Genomic DNA, 23,084 nt, shown 5'->3' with positions numbered 1-23,084 from the left:
AAGAAGCAGATTTAGAATTCAGAATGACTTATCCCGATAGAATTATAGACAGGGAACCTGACAAGCAGCACCCCGAAGGGAATCAAGAATGGTGATATATTGCCTCTCCCTTTAAGCTACTGAAAGATCTCAAGCAAGAAGTACATCTAGTTATGGTTCAGATTCACCATTTATAATTGGTATGGTCAAGTCTATGACAGATTTGGAATATTGGATTCCAGCAGACTGGAAATCTTTGATGAAGGTGTGCTTTTCCCCTTCAGAATCTTGTAATATCAGATGCTATGGAACGAAGCAGCCCTTGCACGAGCACGCCAACATGCAGAAGAGGGCATAGATATAGGGGTTAATCAGCTGCTAGGAGCTGAGAATTACATCACAATTGAGTCACAATTGAACTTTGATGAGCAGACTTTCACACAGATACGGGAAGTCTGTCTAAAAGCCTGGGAGAAATGAATACCATCAGGAAGCAGATGGCCAAGACAGTAAAGCAAAGGAATGATGAGCCTTATATAGATTTCATACCCAGGTTGCAGAAATCTGTCCACAAGAATGTGGTGGACAAAGGGGAAGTGGATAATCTTCTTCTTACATTAACATTTGAGAACTCAAATACCTCATGTCAAGCTGCTATACACCCTTTCAAGGAACAGAGCTCACCTTTAGATTACATCAGGATATGCAGGAATGTAGGGACAGATGAGCACAGAGCTAACCTCATGGCTGTTGCTTTGGCAAGTTACACCAGTCTTAAAGGGGGATGCTTTACATGTGGAGCTGAGAGACATTATCAGAAAATGTGCAGGCAGATATTACAAAAGAACAGGACAATTCATAGTGGAAAAGACCCAGGGAAAGAGTCAAAGGAAACTGGATTTTGCCCCTGCTAGATAGAGGTAGTCACTGGGCAGAGCATGGTCATTCAAAGTTTAGCAACAGAGGACATATACCTGGAAGTAACACCCAGCCAAAAAAACGTGTACCCGGGTGTGCTCTGAGCCCCTTTGAATGGAGCCCAGGTAATAGAGGAAAGAGCTTGATACAGACCCTGCCCAGCAGAGCATGGGAGGCAAGGTATCTGCCTACTGGAGCAAAGAAGATCTTTGAGAGAGACTGCAGGTATCACCCAGCCTCATGGCAGGAGACCAGACCTAACCCAACTCGCAAAACCCCAGCCTCTGTTCTCGCTGCTATAAGCTTGACTAGCCAAGAAAATGCTCAGAAGCCCTCATAGCAGTTTGTTGATTCTAAAAAGCAGGAGCCTCTTATTGAAAGAGTGATACAGTTTCTATCAGGAAGTTTTAACCTAAGTACTCACGGAATTCAAATTGATACTGGAGTTGATCAGGGTTGTAATGAAAAGCCAAAAGCTGTGATTAAATCAGAAATTGTTAAGAGCAGTAACTGGTGTCCGCTACTTGAAAGAACTATAGGATGTTTATTAGGAAAGTCCAACATAAATTCTCAAGGTGTTCAGATTGTTGCTGGAATCATGAATCAGGATTATGAAGGAATTAAGGCAGTGATAAAATCTGATATACCATGGTTTATAAAAAAGGAAGACCACTTAAGTCAATTTTCGCTTCCTTGCAGTTCTAGAGTTAAAAGTGATGCCTGGCAGGAAAGAGTACTTGAGAAATCTGACCATCCTTCATCTCAAGGGGTCTTCTGGGATGCTGTTGTGGGGAAACAACAGTGCTCCCACATGGAATTAGAAATTGGAGGGAAATGGTTTTTAAGCTCTGAATTTGGGGTCATTTCCTTAGGGCATTCAGGAGGGCCTAAGACCCTCCGATTAACTTCCCCTAAAGCCAGTATGGAGGGAATGAGAAAAGTTGACCAAGACAGAATATTGCAAGATTGTAAAATCCAGTGTAAAAAGTCTGAAGAGCAACGTGGCTTAATTGAGCCTATAACCTTATGGGTAAACTTGGAGAAAAAAATGTCTGTTTGATAAGTTACTTCAAGAAGAGCTGAACAAATTTATTAAGAATTTTGTCAGTCTTTCAAATCCAGAGTGTGGTAAATTCTCACTATTGGTTAGCTCTCATAATCCTCTGAGAGCTGGCAGCCAATATTTACATAACGATGAAGGCTATCTAACTACTAGTTATACTGGGTCAAAGCCTAGCAAGTCAACTGAGATTGCAAGCAGTGTTTTAACATTTGCATTGTTAAAACAGAAGGGGGAGAAAAGGAATCTTATGTGTGACAAAGTTCACATTTATGCCCCCATCCCTCCTCTTCCTATTGCGTGTATGCCCTTAGACCACCCCCTTCCATTACTGTATTACCTATAGCACAACCCTTTCCTGTGATGTATGTCTTCACCTGTGATTACCGGGCTTGCATGTCACAAGACAGGTGGATCCCAAATTCAGGATGGCAGCTTAACTTTGGATGTCTTTGAGCAGGCCTGATCTGTTCTCAGGATCTCCATAGGAACCATTATCAGTAGGGTGTAAACCCCACCTATAGGAACCAAAGCAATGACTGCAGGCCGGTGTATTGTCCTTAACAGCAGGGAGCAGGGCCCTGCAGTCTGGTGACTGAATATCTTCAAAGAGGATGTCTGTAAGCATTGGTCCTCCCCTCACACTGGTTCATTGACCTGCAGTTCTTTGGACTTGAACCAATGACTTGCTATATTGTTTGCCAATCCTAGGATCCATCTGTGATCTGTTTTCTGATTTGTCAACCTTTGATGCATTTGCCTCTTCAGTCACAAACCTGACCAGCTGAGCTTGAAATAATCCACCTCTACAGTATTCCTGTAGATCCTAAGTTCATCAGGCCCTAAACCTACACTAGTCAAGAGAAATCTCCAGCTTAACATCATATATATATATATGAGAAACTTAAGGAAAAAAATACACATACATATCTTCACATGTAAATATATGCATATATGAACACAACTATATATCTATCATCTCTCTCTGTATGTTCAGTGGTTTACTTTCTAGAGAACCCATCATCCTGACACATTTGGTGTCAGGAGTGGAGAAACAAAGTTTTAAGGATGAATTTTCAATATTGATTCTCATGTCTGATTAGTTCTCAAGGCAGGAATAACTGCTTCTATTAGCATTGGTAAGTCTATCATTCTTAGTAAAGTGGTGTATTTATTTAACCTATGGCATGGGATGGCAATAGTAATATGTAAAATATCACCCCCAACAGATGAGGTTGGTGAGGAGTGAGATTTTAGGTGAGGCTGTCTGTTATTTTTAAACAATTTTTCAAGATGAGGAATATAGGGAACCCGTTTGGTTGCTGCTACTTACAATAAACAAAGGGATAAAGGTAAGAATTTCATTCAGGAATTTGGAGGCACAGCTCAAGCACTGCAAAAAAGACTTTAAATTTTCACTTGAGTCATGAAAGAAAGCCTTATCTTTTCTTGAAAGAGAGCTGATATTGAGACAAACCAAACAGTCTTAGAAGAGTGACTGAGTTCTAATACCACCTGAGTTCCCAACTTCAAGGGAATCGGATGTTAAAGTGGGGCATTGATCAGGAAGAAATGGGACCATCTCATGAACAACATGGCCATGGTGGCACAGGGGAAGTTACTCATGAGTTCACTAAGATCAACTTCCAATACCCAAGGCTGACTTGCCTATTCCTAGTTCTGAGTTTGCAATAGGTCAGCAGCAGAGACCAAAGCTAAGTTCGAGATATTCACAAATTCCTTGGGGAGATCAACCAAGAACTTGGTGGTAGGTTGATTACATAGGACCACTTCCATCATGGAAAGGGTGGCATTTTTTTTCTTATTGGACAATATACTCACTATATATATATAAAATATATATATATCTATATATATATATTTTTTTTCCTTGCCTGCACACAATGATTCTGCCAAAACTATCATAGGTGGACATATAGAGTAGCTTATTTACTGGCATGGTATCCTACACAATATTGCTTCAGATAAAGGGACTCAGTTCACAGCAAATGAAGTGTGGTAGGGGCCTCATGTTCATGGAATCCACTAGTATTACCATGTTCCCTATCACCCATAAGCAGGTTGGTTGATAGAAAAATGTAATGATTTCCTGAAGATACAATTAAGGTGCCAGATAGGCATATTTGGGGCAATCTTCTCCAGAAGCCTGCATATGCTCTAAAGCAGCATTCAGTGTACGGTGCTGTTTCTCCACTAGCCAGGTGGAACGGGTCCAGGAACCAAGGGGTGGAAATGGAGTGGCACTATTCACTAATACTCCTAGTGGCCTATTAGCAACATGTTTGCTTCCTGTCTCTGTGACCTCATGATCTTCAGGTCTTAGTGTCAAAATGAGGAATCCTCTCACCCAAAGATACACCGCTAATTCTATTGAACTGGAAGTTAAGAATGCATGCTGGCCTTGTTGGGCTTCTTATGCTTCGGGATCAAAAGCCAAAGAAAAGTTTTACTGCATTAACTGGTGTGATTACCCCTGATTACCAAGTGGAAATTGAATTAGTATTGCATAATGGCGGTAAAGAAGAAAGCGCTTGAAATCCAGGAGAGAACTTGGATGTCGCTTAACTTTCTTATGCTTTGCAAGTAAAGTTAATGGGAAATTTCAGCAATCAAATTCTGACATGACTAGTAGTAACCTAGACATATTAGGGATGAAGGATTGGGTCACCCCACTAGCAAAAGAACCCCAAATCTTTTTGGTTCTTCTTGAGGGCAAAAGGAATATTTTACATGCCAGTTACTGCCACCTGATCAGTTGCAAAAACATGGGCTGTAATCATTGAGAATTTCCTCCTTGTATATACACATAAAATATTTTTGCTTAGCTCATTTATAAAATGTATGATCTAAATGGGGTAGTATATTTCAGTTGTGTGCATGTGAGATATGTAATGGTAGGTGCAAGTATGACTTTACTACTGGCTTTGTTTGGAGATTACATATGGCTTAAAGAGAAGTGTACAGGTGCCAAGTCAAAAAGGTGGCCTGTTCTATTAAAGTTTTGTGTTAAGTTGACTGGGCCAGCATTCCCCGTGGCTTGTCACTTTAGGCCCAGGAATCCCCCATGATGTTACAGAACTCAATTGAATCAAGAATGGACTACACTAAGAAGATTCTGACTCAGGTCATTACCCTAATGAAATTGAAAGGACATTTCCTCTGGGTTGTGGCATAATTCCTATATAAGTGGACACTGTGGGGATGCTCACTTGCTTTTCACTGAGTCTTGATTGTGCATCTGGCTCATTGACCTTCCTTTCTTTGAACTTGACCCTGAAATTTTGCCTGCTGGTCCTGGAAGCCATCTGACCTGTCAACCTTGGATTCATTTTTCTTTCCAGTCACAAGCCCGACCTGCTGACTTTGGAGTGATCCACGTCTGTGGCCTCTGATGTCCCTGCTTATTCTGGATTAATTAGGTCCCAAACTACACCAGGCAGAGGAAGCCTCCAGGTTTACATCTGACCCAGAGATTTGACATTAGACTGGATTTACCTGCTTCTATAAGTGTATCAGCCATTTTCTTAATACACATCTCTCTATGTATATAAAGTCACCAAGTAGTAACTCATCAACCAAGCAGTATCTAGTTTCAGCCATTAAGTAGTAACTATTTAACCAAACAGACAAATCTCAAAGTGGTAATTAATCAACAAAGAGCAATTACTAAAAAGCCCCACTTCTGTTGACTCATTTTTCACAAATCCCTAAGTCAATTTGACTATTATATTGTTAATTCCTAATTTAACAATAGAAACATTTCATAGATGACTATAACTCCTTAGAGAAAATAATTTATTATATGAATTAATTTAATCCATATCAGTGTCAGAGTTTTAATCCGTAATAAGCTATCAAAGTTTTTCGTTTCTAAAGAAAGTGGTATTAGAAGGAAAGTTTACCTTATATTCTCATAGCAGCTAACTTCTGGTTTCAACCCTGCAGTGTGACGAAAAACTTTGTATATGATAAATCCAAAAGCCAAAAGATTAACCTGAGAAAATAATATTTCAAAAAATAGATCATTTTCATGGGGAATTAGACACATATACAATAAATAAGTAAGAAGCAAAAATTTAAAATAACATATAAACCAGAAAATTGACTTCTGGTTAATTTAGGCAAGCAAACCTGTGAAATATCATTGAAAACGATTGTTATTACTTTATTCCTGATTAGGTTAAACTCCCTGTTTAAAAACCTCTTCAGATATTACAATCCAAATTTCTGAATGATGAGCATCATCTGTGGCCAATAATGTAAGCTACATGCACACTAAAATACATTTTAGCTGGAATATCTTTAGAAATACTTGTGGAACAAATTTTGATTTATTAAATTGTATAGTTTCCTCAAGGGGAACTGATAATTCTATCAACCCCTTATAATTTAAACTTAAAAGAGAACTTGAAAGAAAAATAGAGCATTCAACAATGGAATCCATAATTTCTGTCGCTGAAAAATACCTTAATGTTCTTTCTTTTGTATGTTCTATTAACATATTTCTTAATATTTATGCTGAAATTATCTTTTCTTAGATTTGACCATAGAAGCTGTCTAAATAATAACTAATAAAATAAATGTCAGTAGAACATATATGAATGTGATTTATAAATGTTATTACTTATGATTCTGTTGTTTGTATTTCATACTATGGAATAAATATGGAGTAAATAGAATACACAAGATAGTTTGTCCTTTTAAGTTGACTGTGAGATGACAATTTTTCTTTTTCTTTTTGTACTTCAGGAAAATGTTCAAAGTCATACTTGCAATGTTAAATAACAAATCAATATCCATATTTTAAATACATATCTCTTCTATTAAAGCATGGAGCAATTGCACATATTAATAGTAAAATTTGACTGAATATTTTATTAATCTAAAGGTTTTTTTGAGAGCTATTTTATATTTGTCCTTTTGTTGTTGAGTGCCATTAAGTTGGCTTCAACTCACAGCAGGGACCCTGGTGCAAAACAGAAGGGATCGCTGCACAGTCCTGCACCGTCCCCACAGTGGCTCATACACTGGAGCCCCTTGATGCAGCCTCTGTGTCCGTCCATCTCAGGGAGAGCCTTCCTCTTATCACTGCCCTTCCACTTCACCAAACATGGTGGCCTTTCCCCAGGACTAGTCCCTCCTGTCAATTTGTCTAAAGTATATAAGATGAAATCTTGCCATCCTTGCTTCCAAGGAGCCTTACTTCTTCCAATACAGGTTGGGTTGTAATTAGAATTACAATAGCAAAATATAATTTTCAGATGATTCTTAATTCTTAAGAATTTCAGATAATTCTTAATTCAAAAGCTAGTCATCATAGAGTTTTTCTTTTATGGTGTAATGCATTGTATTTAGTTTTTCAAAATAAAATTTACTAATCAACATTATTAAAAGCAGAACAAAATAACAGGTCAGATAGTTTCACATTGTTACTTCTCCAAAGAATAAGGGTCTCATTAATTCTTCAGGTTTCCATTATTCCACTTATATCTACTTGCAGTAGGCTTCCAAGGGAAGAAAAGGCTTCAACAATTGCAGAGGAGGAATAAAGTACATTTGGAAAGATTCAGTTAACTATTTCACTCTGTTTGAATGCTCAGTTAATCAAAATGATAATTTAGCGATATTCAATTTTATAAATAGTCTAATACTTATGAAAGTCATAGAAATTTTCTATGTTTAGTAGTTGTAGCTTCTTAGTGTAAATTTAAAAACAGTTGTATTTAATTTAATAAACTAATGCATACATAGATGTTTTAAATAGTAACAACTATTAACACTTGATTAGCATAAGCAATGTATACAAACAAATCTTGGTGCAAAAATATCTACAAATAGTTTGTATGAGATCATTATACTAATGTAGTCTTAGCAAATGAAAAGTTGTGCGCTGAGATAACACAAAACGATAAAGCATACTGCTCCCTAGACCTACAACTTTTCTATGTATATGACTCATACTAACAATTCAGTTAAATTCTCAAAGGTTTTATTTTTAATAAAACTGTGGTTTTAAACACAATTGCTATTATCATTTTTCAGACAAGCATATACAATTTGTATATTCTCTACTACATCATATGTTAAAACCATAAAGAAGGGAAATGCAACATTCTTTTGAGATGATCCAGACCTGGAAACTACATCATTTGAATGGAAAAAAACAAATATTTACAGACTTATAAAAAACAGTTGTCCGATGAAACACACAATATTCTTCCGCTTCCTTGAAGCTTCCTTACCTCCCATTATCATGACCCCAGTGCTGCCTCTCACTTCGGGCTAGACAAGAGAATGTACACGGGTACATATACAAGACAAGAGCTTGCAGGAGCAGGACTGGGAATAGGGATATCAAAAGGGTAGTGGGAAGAGGGGGAGAGAAGGGAAGGAAGGGGGAACAGATCGACACATTACCACACACCCCTCCAGGGGGAGGAACAATAGAAACCATGGGGGAAGGGAGACAGCAGGCAGTATGAGATATGAAAATAATAATAATTTAGAATCTATCAAGGGGTCATGAGGGGTGGGGGTGGGGGGGAAGAGGAGCTGATTACCACAAGCTCAATAGAAAGTAAATGTCTAGAAAAGAATGATGACAGCAAATATGACTGATATAATTCATGTATGGATTGTAATAACAGTTATGAGTCCTCAATACAACAATTTTAATTTAAAAAAGCAAATAAAGAGGTGCTATAAACTTCTATTTCTCTTTCAAATATACCAGAAACATAAACTCATTTTTATACATTTTGTCCATTATGGTTTTATACAATCAAACAAATCACAAAGACACTGATTATATCACTCATAGTCATTGGCATGAATACAAATGCAAGGTAAATAAAATAAATGACTACACCTAGGGGTTCAAGACCAATTGTTAGTGAACACTTTGGTCAATTGGCAAAATACAGTTCACAAAGATGGTGTTCAACCTTCTGCTTGGGTAAGCGTTGACAGGTGTCATACATGCCTGTGAGCAGCCTTTTAAGGTGTAGTTATTGGTTCTCCCCTGCCCAGTGGAAAGGAGAGTGATGCAATCAAAAGACATATGGACTTATTAGCCCCACGGATTAATGGACCAGATAAACATAAGTCTCCACAGCCTAAGTGCAGAACTAGACGGTGGCTTGGTACCATTACCAACTGCTCGGAAAAGGATCACATTAGAAGGGTGTGGATATAGGTGGAGAAAACTATGTAGAACAAACCCAAAGTCATAAAAGGGATCAGGCTATTGATTGTATTGTATTGGAGGAACTTTCAATTCTAAGGTCTTCACTTACCATTCATGTCTGTAACTGAACGTATCCCTATGTTAGAATATTTGCCCTTGAGACATAAAGGTCACTCACAAACATGTGATGCAATTCCTTAAAAATATATCTGAATTCTCTCTCTATTCATATAGAAAGAAAAACAAATAAATCTCTCACCACTGAATCAAGTTGGACTTCTGACAATCACACATGTTTCAAAGTAGAGCTGTCTCCCACAAGGTTTTCTTGGATGAACTTTTAGAAGCAGAATAAAAGACCTTTCTTCATAAGTATGTATGGGTCAATTTCAAGTGCTCACCTTTCAATAAGTAACCAAAGGCTGAACTACTTGTACAATCAGGTCTGCCCATATATGTCTCTCTCTCTTTATATTGGTGTGTGAAGGGACTTCAAAAAGATCATGGAAAGATAGAATTAAAAGATAATGGATATAAAGTGGATTTTGAAAGCTATAGTTAGGCAAACATGTAGCACCTTATCATCTGATCTCCCTGTTGACTCATTTTAAAATTATTCCAGTTTTTCAATATTCTTGGTTTTTGTTTTCAATTGTGGTTTCCTCTGTTTTAGTTTGTCAATGTTGCTGGGTGCTTTTGTTGTCTGTTTTTGGCCTTTAACTAGTATATTTTCCTTTATAAGGAATACAGGATAGGTACATTTATAGAGAAAATAACTGGATTAATAATTTCCTAGAGGCATGAAAAAGGAGGTTAGGGGGAAATAAGGAGTAAACCACAAGCAGTACAAAAAGGAGAACATTCTAAAGTTGGTTGTGGTGATGGCTGTAAAACTCTTCTTAATACGATTGATCTATTGACCTGTGTGATGTGCCAATTACATTTCAATAAAACTATTATTTTTTTTAAAAAGACGATTGCATTTTTATGAACTACTGAAGTTCCTTGTATATGTAGATACATAATATAGCAAGCTAGCTAGCTAAAGGGAAGCTCCAGAAGACAAAGGAAAATATTATAATAAAATGTGCAAGGACGTATAATTAGAAAACCCAAAGAGAAGAACATGCTCAACGTATTTATGTGGAAAAAACTCAAGAAAAATTCAAGCCTCAAGTTGGAATATTGAAAGATTCTAGGGGAAAAACATTGAATGATGTAGGAAGCATCAAGAGAAGATGGAAAGAATACAGTCACTATACCAAAAAGAGGAATATACCATTTCAAGAGGATGCATATGAACAAGAACCAATGGTGCTGAAAGAAGTTTAAGCTGCACTGAAAGCATTAGCCAAAACCAAGTTTCTAGGAATTGTTGGAATACTAATTGAAACGTTTCCACAAGCGGATGAAGCACTGGAAGCACTCACTCGTTTATACCAGGAAAATTGGAAGACAGCCAACCGACTGTCATATTTGTATTCATTAAAAGAAAAATGACCCAATAGAATGCTTAAATTATAGAACAATATAACTGATATCACAAACAAGTACAATTTGCTGAAAATCATCCAACAACAGTTGAAGTGGTATATTGACAGCTGCTGCCAGTGGTTCAAGCTAGATTCAAAAAGGACGTGGTACTAGGGATATAATTGCTGATGTGGTATTGGGTTGAAGCCTGGTCTCTCCTCTGTGGGGCTGGCACCAATCCCAACTATGTGGACCGCCCCCTGCCCTCCCCCACCCCCAGAAGAATGCACTACAGAGGACAGCACTGAGGCTACAGCTCGGGGAGAGGGGCAGGTCTGATCAGAGAAAAGGAAGAGGGAAGGAGAGTGAGTGGAACACATCCTGGCCCACCAAGCCCTGAGGATGATATTCCTGCTCAGAGCAGACAATGCACAGAGAGGACCATAGGGCAGACCCCACCATTAGACACTACTTCCCTCACTGAACCATAGCGCTATGGGGGACAACACTGGAAACAGTGTGAGAATTGTGCCCCATCTGACCCAATCACACTGTGGTGAAACACTGAGGGCATCTAACAGAGCAGCAAGGGGAGGAAAGCAATGAAGTTCCCAGGGAGTACCAAAAATAGATTTTGGGGACAGAATGTGGCACCCCAGCAGACTTGACTAGAAAACACTCCTAAAGATCAAAATACAGACCTGGAAGTATTTATAGGCTTTCCTTTTCTGTGATTGGTTTTCTTTTTGTTGTTGTTGTTTTTCCTTTTGTTTTGTCTTATCTTCCTTTGTTGTCTTGTTTGGCTTTGTCTTGTTTTTGTGCTTATTACTATCTCTTCATGTCTATCTAGATTAGATAGATGGGATAAACAATTCAGAGGAGAAAACAGCAGGAATGACTGTTGGGGTGGGGGGACATGGGAGAAAGGAAGGGGAGTATCAACCAACCTAGGGTCAAGGGAAAAACAAGTGAAATAAAATCAATGGAGAGAAGGATATAGGATGCCTGGAGAGGCTTAATCAAGGGCAATGCAACTGTGATGAATTACTGAAACCTAAATGGAGGCTCAACATCATAGTGGGACAAGAGGAAAGTAAAAGGGAATAGAGGAAAGAACTAGGAGGCAAAGGACATTTATAGAGGTCTAAATACAGGCATGTACATATGTAAATATATTTACAATGAAAGGGAAATAGATCTATGTACATATATTTAAGTATTAAGGTAGCAGATTGTCCACTCAAGTACTCCTTCAACGCAAGAACACTTTGATCTAATAATCCTACATTCTGTGATGCTCACCTTCCTGACACAATCACTGAAGACAAAATGAGTTCATAAGCAAATGTGGTGAAGAAAGCTTGTGATGTCCAGGTATCAAAAGATATAGCATCTGGGGTCTTAAAGGCTGAAGATAAACAAGTGGCCTTCTAGCTGAGAAGCAACAAACCCCACATGGAAAATGCATACCAGCCTGTGTGATCACAATGTGTCAATAGGATCAGATATCAAGCATCAAAGACCCAGAACAAAAAAAATCCTAACATTGTGAATGAGGGAGTGTGGCGTGGAGACCCAAAGCCCATCTGTAGACAATTGAACATCCCCTTACAGAAGGGTCACAAAGAAAAGACGAACCAGTCAGGGTGCAGTATAGCACCAGTGACATATACAACTTTCCTCTATGCTTCCTCCTCCTCACTCTCATGACCTCAGTTCTACCTTACAAATCTCAGAAGAGCAGATCATGAACACTGCTACAGATAAGAGCTTGTAATACAGGGAATCCAGGATAGAAACATCCACCCCCAGGATCAATAATGAGAATAGAGATACCAGAATGTAAGGGGAAGGTGGGGGGAGAAGGGAGGAATTGATCACAATGATCTACATATAACTCCTTCCTAGGGGAGTGGACAACAGAAAAGTGGGTGAAGGGAGACAGCTGTCAGTGTAAGACATGGGAGGGGTAGGATTTTAAATTTATAAATTACCAAGGGTTCATGAGGGAGGGAGGGTTGGGGAGGGGGAAAATGAGGAGCTGATACCAAGAGCTCAAGTAGAAAGAAAATGCTTTGAACATGGTGATGGCAACATATATAAAAATGTGTTTGACACAATGGATGTATGTATGGATTGTTATAAGAGCTGTAAGAGCCCCCAATAAAATGAATTTTTAAAATTGCTGACGTCAGATGGATCTTCGCTGAAAGCAGAAAGATATATAGAAAGATATATACTACTTGTATTTTATTGACTATACCAAGTCTTTCAACTGTGTGAATCATAACAAACTATAGATAGTCTTCAGAAGAATGGGAATTCATGAACACTTCATTGTGCTCATGAGGAATCATACATGGATCAAGAGGTGGTTGCATGTGTTTCGTGAGTCTGAAGAGGACTTCATAGATTGGTATTGGACATATGGGCTACTATTGGACTTATGGACTTGATCTGGACTGGGCTGGGATGTTTTCTCAATAATCAATTGCTCTTGTATATAAACCTCTTTCTCATACACATATGTGTCTCTGTGGATTTGTTTCTCTAGTCTACCCAGACTAACACAGAAGGGAATACTGCATGATTTGAAATCAGGACAGGTGTGTGACATAGTTGTATCTTCTGTTCATACTGATTCAACTTATACCCTGAGGAAACAGTCAGAGAAGCTGTCTTACATGAAGACGAATGTGGCATCATGATTACAGGAAGGCTATACATCCTGTGATTCGCAGATGACACAACCTTGCTTACTTAAAGGGAGAAGGACTTGAAGCACTTGCGGATGATAATCAAGGTTTGGAGCCTTCAGTAAGAATTATGACAATGCAAAAAAGTCAAAATTCTCACCACTTGGCCTATAGGTAACATCATGACACATGTAGAAAACAATGTAGTTGCCAAGGGTTTTGTCTTTCTTGGATCCACAGCTAATGCTCCTGAAAGCAGCAGTGAAGAGATCAACAGAGGAGCTGTATTAGGTAAATCTGCTTCACAAGACCTCTTTGGAGTATTGAAAAGCAAAGATGTTATTTTGAGGACTAAGGTGCCATGACCTAAGCCTTGGTAGTTTCTTTTGCCTCATGTGCATGTTAAAGTTAGACACTGGATAAAGAAGACCAAGGCATTTGAATTTTAGTGCTAGCTATAAATATTTAAAGAACCCTGGACTGTTAAAAAGACAAACTGAACTGTCTTGGAGGAAGTAGGGCTGGAGTGCTCATTGGAGACAAGGATGGCAAGACTTTGTATTACATACTTTGGACGTGTCAGGAGAGACCACTCTCTGGAGAAGAACATCTTGCTTGGTAAAGTAGAGGGACAGTGAACAAGAGGAAGGTTCTCAAGGAGATGGATTAAAAATGAGGTGCAACATTGGCCCAATGACCTTAAACACAGAAACTATTGTGAGGATGGCGCAGCATGAGGCAGTGTTTTGTTTTGTTGTGACTGAGGTTTCTATGGGTGTGGATCTAAAGGATGGCACCTAACAACAAGAACACATATGCACAGACACACACACACACATATGCAAACATACATCTATATTAGAAGCTCTAATGGTGCCAATGTTTACTGGTTAATGGACTTGATTGCTAACTGTAGGATTATAGCTTTCAATTCTCTCAGGGGAGCCCCGGTGGCACAGTGGGTTGTGAGTTGTGTTGCTAACCCTAAGGTAGCAGTTTGAAACTATCAGCTGCTATATTGTCAGCCCCTTTCTGGTTGAAAAATAAGTGTTTCTATGTCCATAAAGATTCATAGCCAGGGGAATCCACAGAGACAGTTCTACTCTGTCTTATAGCTAGCCATGCATTGGAATTGACTCAATGACAGTGAGGGTCTTTTTTTTGGGGGGGGGGGCGGGGGACCTGTGGGGGATGAGGGTGTAGGATGATTTGAATCCAGTAGCATTGTGAAAGAAAACCTCATGATCTGCTTCTATAAAGATGAACCAGTCAAATTCCCAATCTCTTGTCATTGAGATGATTCTGACTCATGGTCATCTTGGAATTACAGAGTAGAACGACTTCAGGGCCTTTTCTCCATGGTAAAGTTGATGGAAGCCAATTTCTAGACCTTTCTTTTTCAGTGACACTGAATAAGTTCAAAGTACCAAGTGATCAAAAGCAAATGGCTACATCCCTGAAGGACCTTTCCAGAACGATTGTGGCCAAGAAACCATATGAAACAGGTTTACTTTGTAACATTGGGTGACCTTGAGTCTGAATCGAAATAAATATTGATTTATTATGTATCTTAATGATTCTGTTTCTCTAGAGAATTCTGCCACCATTTCACAGAGTTCAAGCCAAAGATCTTACAATGGCCTTCATAACCTGAAATGATTTTAGGCCTCACTTTAGCCCTTCCCATCCCTTCTACTTCTCTCTCCGTTGATAACAATGCTTCACTATCTTTAGGATGTTCCTTAAGCACACCAGGCTTGCTTTAGGGGAGTGTACTTGCTGTACATTTTCATATTCCCATTATTCATTCTCTCACCACCTCTGTTTAAATGCTATCTTATTGACATATTGTCTCCAAGTATATATTTTTTCTTGATAAACTGAAAATAAAATTATAAAATTAGAACTGAGTTAAATTATTAAGGAAATACATAGAAGAATGGGTCTTACTGACTGTTGGAACCATTCGACCACTGGATCCCAGCATGTTCTTCTCTCATCTTATTCTCTACAAAACTAGAGCCAAATTCAATGTCCTAATAGTCAACAAATTCTGGCACATCTCAAAACTTATGTTTGCTTTTTTGCCCATAACTCCTCTCTGTCCATAAATGGAAAAGTTACTTTAAGCCCCATCTCTAACAAGCAGAGGAAAAACATGAAGAATCCATGTCACCTAAAGGCATATGGCTTTATGTTCTGAGAGGTAAAAATTAACTTGAACCCAGGCCTTTTACATGGTTTGGAAAAGTGCACATTGAGAGAAAATGGTTTACGAATTAAGCATGTTGTCTCTGAGATTATATTTAAAAATTCCTCAAACAAGGTAATATAGGTTTTGAAAATACTTCTAATGTTGGGGAATATTTTGTTTTGGTTTGAATATTTGAACACGGGCGATTCGCACTGTGATTCGATGGCAAGGGCTGCATCTCGATCACTGATGAGTCATGTTTAAAACTGAATATGAACTGTACTTGCTTTATTATTGATCTCTGGATATGGATCACAAAATACACAGGAGCTAATGAATGATTGGCAATATTTCACTCACTATGATTTGTCGCATTAAAGTATTTACACATTGTAGATAGATGGTCATTCAGCTGAATTCATTATGCTTTCTGGGAACATACAAAACTAGGGTGGGAGATGCCAAACAAAAATCCTCTAAAATTCATCGCTACTCGTCGGGTTGTAGAAGAGAAAAAAAACTGGAAGTACTAGGAAGACACTCATTCAAAATCATGGAAATATAACCCTTGAAACAAAGAAATATTTAAAATTTAAAATAGTTTTTTATCCTTTGTCTTAAGTTCATCTACATTAAAATATGGATATTTGCTTCTACACTACATTGATATATGCAGTTACTTCAAAGTTTAACTAATATATCCTGTTGTTTGACAAAGTAAAACTTTTTAAGTGCTTTATTGCTTTAATTTCATTAAGCAAACTTAAAGGGAAGAGCTTGTGAGAGAAAATAACTTAATTGTAAAAGATTAAGTTTTGTATGTTCAGCCCAAGGTCTTCAAATTCAGACTTCAAAATGAAGCACCCAAATATGTCATTTTTCCTTTTTCTGTCCCTTCTCAATAATTGATGAGGCCATCTACATGCTGATGTCAGATCTCACCAAAAAAATATAGGATACATTTTCTCTTGCCGTGCTTTTAGACTCATACTTTAATTTTTCATATACATCAAACAGAATCTGATCCACTTAGGGATATGTTACGATCACAACTCTATGTCCTTCTAAATGGTTTTATTATCTTTGAATTAACAGATCTAAGACAGACATGCTTCTGCCTTGGACAAAAGGAGGATTTCTACTAGTCTATTGAGTGGATGTATAAAAAATTCCTTCTTACTCCTGATCCACTGCAGAAATGACTAAGTAGTCACCAATGTAAGCATCATATATATGCCCTGTTAATTTTACAAAATTATCCTAGATAGCAACCGAGTAGTCAGTTTTCTCTTCTGTCTCATTTGCTCTTTTTATTCTCAATTAAACTCACCATGTTTTCTTACTTATAATTCTAATTAAATGTGGTATAAGAAACATTGAGATGCATGGTAAGCAGAATAGTGCTACCCCTCCATAATCACATGCCCATACCATAGTTCCTAGAGTTCATGATTAAGAAAAGAGACTGCAGATAGAATTAAGTTTATGGACTTTAAAATGGGGAGATAACTCATGTATTGTGCAAGTGGGCCCTATGTAATCACATGAACCCTTTCATGTGGAAGAGGGAAGTTGAAGATGTAGCAGAGACATCTGGCAGAAAACAATGTGTGAAACAAGTGTCAGAAATGGAAACAGAGATATTTGAAACAGGAGAGGCATGGGTCTGCTGTTGCTGGCTTGGAAGACAAAGGGAATGTGGGTGGTCTGTGCTTACTAAGACCCACCCTGACCAACAGTAAGGGAAGAATGAGCACAGGTGTTTTACAATCATGGGGAACTCAATCCTCCCAATAACCTGAAGGAGTTTGTAAGTGAATAATATCTCAGGGGGTCCTGAATGGCCAGACTTTATTTTAGCCCGGTGAGAGCAGAGAAGCCAGCTGGGTCTGCTTGGACTCCTGATGAGCAGAACTGTGAGATCACAGTGTGTTTGATTTTGAGTTGCTATGTGTGTGGTCATTTGTACTGATGGCAGTACAAAAACCAACACAAGGTGTAAAAATGCTGTCAATGAAGATATTTACACACATATATCTACATAAACCAGTGAAATAAAATTCCTAATAATTACCGAATTTTCGGTTTTATTTAAATATCAATTTAAAATCTCACTTAAAAATACATTATAACTTATTATTAAATTATTTCTATTGGTGCTGCTATTATAGTACTTAGCTAATAAGCAATTATATTAAAATATCAATTTATTATTTGTGAAGGCTGCTCCTTTTTTTCTTTAAATAAAATTATGAAGAAGATTTATGGATGAAGATTCTGGATTTCCTGAAACTAATAACTACTTAAGAAACACTACAACATGTAAATGACCTCCTGGAAGTTAATGCAGTTAGGGTTTTCAAGTACTTTTTGCCTTTCAAACTATGATGCCTACCTTAGAGTGGCACTTCACGTGAGATGGCCAGATTTAGCAAATGACATACAGTGTACTCGGTTCAATCTGAATTTTAGATAAACTGGATATACATATATATATAGTCAGTCTAAGTATGCCCATGCAATTTGTACTTTAAATTAACTGGACATCCTGTTGTTATTTAGCAAACGACATACCGTGTACTCGGTTCAATCTGAATTTTAGATAAACTGGATATACATATATATATAGTCAGTCTAAGTATGCTCATGCTATTTGGACTTTAAATTAACTGGACATCCTGTTATTTATATGGTAATTCTAATTTCCTAGTTTTCAAAATTATTTTCACTTCTGAATTCTTAGAATCAGAGGACAGAACTTCTCTGTGAGGACCATCATGCTTTGCTTATACTGGTTTGTCACATATGGAAGGATATCTCAAAGAAAAGGGACAACATTGGAAGATGCTACAAAACCACTGTGGTGTCTGAAGATGTGTGAATGTACTGAAACTAATAAATCCTTGCTACAGAACTGTTTCCAACTGCGTGACCATAGAATTGGCCAAATGTTTTCCTAGGTTGCACAACTCTAAGCAAGCTGGGTGCATGCTTTTGTTTTGAGGAGGGACTGGTGGATTTCAAACACTGAATGAAGGGTTAGCAACCCAGTGCTTTAATCACTGCACTACCAGAGCTCCTGCCAAGACTAATAAAAGGCCCTAGATGTTCACACATATTGAAGTGGAAGTAAAAGGTCTTGGATGAGTACAGATCATACTAAGCTTAGTTGAACTCCTTCATCTTGGAAAACTCTTAGTGTGCATGGTGAAATTGTGTAAGGAACTACTGAATTTGACCAGCACAATTTGAATATCTTCTGCTAATTAATGATCAGAAATAAAATATCCATAGCTTAGAATAGAAATTATAAGACTGCCGTACCTATTTTCACAATAATAAAGAAGAGAGACTACCTTTTCCTACAAGACAATGCTAGAAATCATCTCTACCAATATCACAAGTTTTCATCTTAAAACTAGCAAAACCCAAGATTTAGTAGCCTTGAGAATAACTACAGACCTAAGAGATAACTCCTTGACTGGGGTTATGAGTATACATAAAATTTTTAGATGGAATCAGGCATATTAAACTTAAGACATATATTCTTAATTAATCCAATATTATATTCTGGTATATTTTCTGAGAGTGGTTCTTGTTAGGTGCCATCTAGTCAGATCCAACCTTATGCGTGACAGAGTTAAACACTGCTTGCTCAGTCCTGCATCACACCCACAATGGTTTCCATCCTTGGCCCCATTGTTGCACCCATTGTGTCAATCTACATTCTTGAGGGCCTTCCTCTGATTCACTGCACCTTTAGTTGACCGACCATATGTCCTTCTCCAGGAACTGGTCTCTTCTGACATATCCGAAGTACGTAAGACAAAGTTTCTACATCCTTGTCTATAAGGAACACTCTGGGTCCGATTCTTCTAAGACAGATCAGTTTGTCCTTTGTTCTGACAGATCAGAAAATCCCCAGTACATTCAATATCCTTTACCTGTATCACTCAAATGCATTGATTCTTCGTCGATAATCCTTATTCAATGTCCAACTTTCACATGCATATGAGGCAACTGAAAATACCATAGCTTTGGAGAGGAGCACCTTAGTCCTCAAAGTAATATTCTTGCTTTTCAATCCTCTAAAGAAGGCATATGCAGCATATTTACCTAAAGCAACACATCTTTTGATCTCCTGACTGCTGCTTCTATGAGCACCAATTGTAGTTCCAAGCAAGACACTATCCTTGACAACGTCAACCTTTCCTTCATTGATCATGATGTTACCCTACTGGTCCAGTTGTCAGGATTTTGGTCTTCTTGACATTGAGTTGTAATCCATACTGAAGGTTGAAATCCTTGATTTTCAACAGCAAATTCTTCACTCTAATATAGAACAGTGGTCAGCAAATTTTGCTCTCAAAGTCTAGATAATAAATACTTTAGTTTTTTTGTACAATATAGTCTCTTTTTCCACTATCCTTCCCCACCAAAATGTAACATATAATTATTCCACCCATACAATGTGCAGAAATGATACAATCAAGAAAACATTTCATGGATAATATGTATATTATTTGCATAAAAATCAGTATTGAATTGTTCTATAGCATTGAAACAACCACAGACAAAATGTAAACAAGAATATGTATGTATATACTCGAATATAAGCCGAGGTACCTAATTATTACCTGGGAAACCAGAAAAACTGATTGACTCGAGTATAAGCTTCGGGTGGGAAATGCAGAAGCTATTGGTGAGTTTCAATAATCAAAACAAATGAAAATAAAATTACTAAAAATTGAGACATCAGTGGGGTAATGTATTTAACTATTTATTTTAAATTAAAAAACATAAATAAAATGACAAGTCACTTAACATTAGTAAACCAGCACAGTAAGTGGAAAATAGGTTCAACGAAAACAATAAGGTATCAACAATGATGCTTTAAGAGTACTATTCCCTGAGCTCAATCAGCAACCAAGCTAAAATATAAAGAGTTAAAATCCTTCAAAACTGGATTCCTCGTCACCATCCGTATCCCAATGCAGAGCTTCAGCTGCTGTGAGGTCATCACAGACGCTGTCCTCACTGAGATCGCCATCGTCACCATCACGCTGTCACTTTCATACGAAGCGCAGTCTTCACTGCCATCCGTAGCATCACTAATACTACCTTTCTGGAAGGCACGCACCATAGCTTCTGGAATGTCTTCCCACGCATCTCGAACCCATCTTTGCTATGAACTCTATGTCAGGCTTCATGAGATTTCCTCCTTTTGTTAGTCAGGCTTGACCAGATGACATCCATTCATGCCACACCCTTCGCACATGGTCTTTAAAAGGCTTAGTCAAAGATACATCCAGAGGCTGCAGTACAGATGTAAGCCCACCTGGAATAACGGCTAAAGTAACTTTACTAGATTTTGCCAATTTTTTTTATGTCATCTGATAGGTGGGCTCTGAACATTTCCCAAACAATTAACGATGGCTTTTCCTTTGAGGCTGCTCCTGGTCATTGGTTCCAAATTTCTTCCAGCCATTTTTTGGTTCCGTCTTCATCCATCCAGCCTTTAACATGTGCACGCACGTAATTCTTGGTGGGAAATTAATCTTTTTAGGCAAGGTCTTTCTTTTAAAAATAATGACAGGACGTAGCTTAGTTCCATTAGCCAAACACGATAGAACAACTGTAAAGTGTTTTTTTTCATTTCCTGTGGTTCTGAGAAAAATGGTTTTTTCTCCTAAACTTGCCAGAGTTCTGTTGCTTGGAAGATCAAAAGTCATGGCAGTTTCATCCATATTCCCAATATCTGCCAGGTCATAATTATAAATCCTTCTGTTTTATAATAAATGATTGGAATGACATAATTTTTTCTTCAAGGTCTTGTGGCAATTTCTGGGAAATCTTTGTTCTTTGTCTCAAACATACCGTAGGCCAAACCTATTCATGAAGCAGGTACACCATCCTGCTGACGCAGCAAATTTTTCAATTCCTGGTGCTTTATATTTGTCATCCTTAGTCATTTGTAGAGCACGTATGTGGATTCCCATGTGTGTTACACCGTAACCATTTTGACGACACTCCATAACCTTTTTATGCAATTCACTCTCTAGAGCCCCATAAAAGGATGTTAAACCATGACAAGCCTTTTTAGCTTTTGGAATCTGTTCCAAGTCAGCCTTTATTCTCTGCGACTCCCTCACTTGCTTTTCGTCAACACAGAATTCCCTACTTGCAATACTGTTATTGCTCTCTTCTGCTCTTGACACAACCTTCATTTTGAAATCAGCCTCATATGATGGCCTTTTTTGTTTTGGTTTAAGAGTATCCATTTCTAATAGGATTTTTTTAAAAAACAAAAAAACTTAATTTTTACTACCACACAGCACTACAAGTGACTAACACATTCTCTCCGTATTAATCATTAACTGCGCCGTCTCTGTGATATGTGCAGCCCAACCCCCACCCCACCCCAGAAATCAATCAGCAGAGTGCAAGCAACAAGGAGGCCACCCCTAGTCTTTACATAAATATAAGGTTGAGGGTCAAAGTGGCCAGGTTTGTTTCTCACATAGTGGCAGAAAGTTTGCACTTGACAGATTTTCTGTGAAATGATTAGTAATGTGTTAAAGAATTGAATTTCTGTTCCTTGATTCCCTTTAAAGTGGACCTACACCCTTAAATGCAGCTTACTATTCCCACAACCTTTCCTCAATATAGGTTTCTGTGATGTAATGCGTACTGACACATGTAAGCACCAGTCTTTACAGTTCATGCCATTATGACACCTGAGGTGGCTGAATAACACCTGTACAATAGTTCATGAGGAGGGGGTACTGGTATGCTAAAGGGGTAACATCGATGGTCAGTAGAAAGGGGCTGATCAGGATGTCTGTTTGGGAAAAGGCCACTAAATACTAGAGGGAGGGAGAGCGCTTGGTGGCAAAGGGTTTATGTGGATGGTTAAAGGGAAACTAGCCAAACCGTGTAGGTTGTATGGGGCCGAGAAATTTCTTATGGCAGCTCTGCTTAGGGTATGAGGTTTGGGAAGGAAAGGCACCAATACAAGGAATATTCCTGATGGCTGTGGTCTCAATTACATCAAGTAGATCCCTTTGACAAGAAGATGCACCCACTCGACAACCCCCCCACCCCTGGTCTGCGGTCTGCACAATGCCACTGACTCTTCCTTGCAGGCAGCAACCACAGGGGGATGAGGATGCAGTCGACCGAAAGCCTCTTCTGCGTGCTGCCATGCCCACCACTAGCAGCGGCGAGGCGATGATACGGGAAGCGGCTAGGTCTGCGAGGCAGGCAGGCAGCGTGTGGCTGGGTCTGCGAGGCAGTGAGGCAGCTAGACGGTGAGCGGCTGGGTCTGGGTCTGTCAGGTACCACTGACCCGTGCATAAGCCGAACCCCAGTTTTTCAGCACATTTTTTGTTCTGAAAAACTCGGCTTACACATGGGTATATACGGAATCTATATTGCAATAAAGCTTTAGTTATAGAAGCAAGCAACAGGCCATCGCTGTCTTTTGGTACAGAAACCAAAGTGCATAAAGGTTTAATTCCTGGGTAACAATGCCTAGAAAATATCTAGCATAAAGTC

At 38.4% G+C, this 23,084-nt stretch overlaps 1 protein-coding gene across 2 annotated transcripts in view; it reads right to left on the bottom strand.

The window, feature by feature from the left end:
- The window catches only part of ADGRL4 (adhesion G protein-coupled receptor L4), a 184,877-nt gene that overhangs the window by 22,431 nt on the left and 139,362 nt on the right, over positions 1-23,084 (bottom strand). For both annotated transcript variants that reach the window (XM_045291977.1, XM_045291978.1), the window contains exon 14: positions 5,881-5,972. In XM_045291977.1, coding sequence (XP_045147912.1) covers positions 5,881-5,972 — 92 coding nt within the window. The remainder of the gene's footprint in view (positions 1-5,880; positions 5,973-23,084) is intronic.

The sequence above is a fragment of the Echinops telfairi genome, unplaced genomic scaffold (assembly GCF_000313985.2).
Source record: "Echinops telfairi isolate 266 unplaced genomic scaffold, ASM31398v2 ScPeMD7_443;HRSCAF=831, whole genome shotgun sequence".
In the NCBI taxonomy this organism is placed as follows: Eukaryota; Metazoa; Chordata; class Mammalia; order Afrosoricida; family Tenrecidae; genus Echinops; species Echinops telfairi.
Note: the sequence above shows the minus strand (reverse complement) of the source record. Positions and strands in the feature narration are given on the sequence as shown.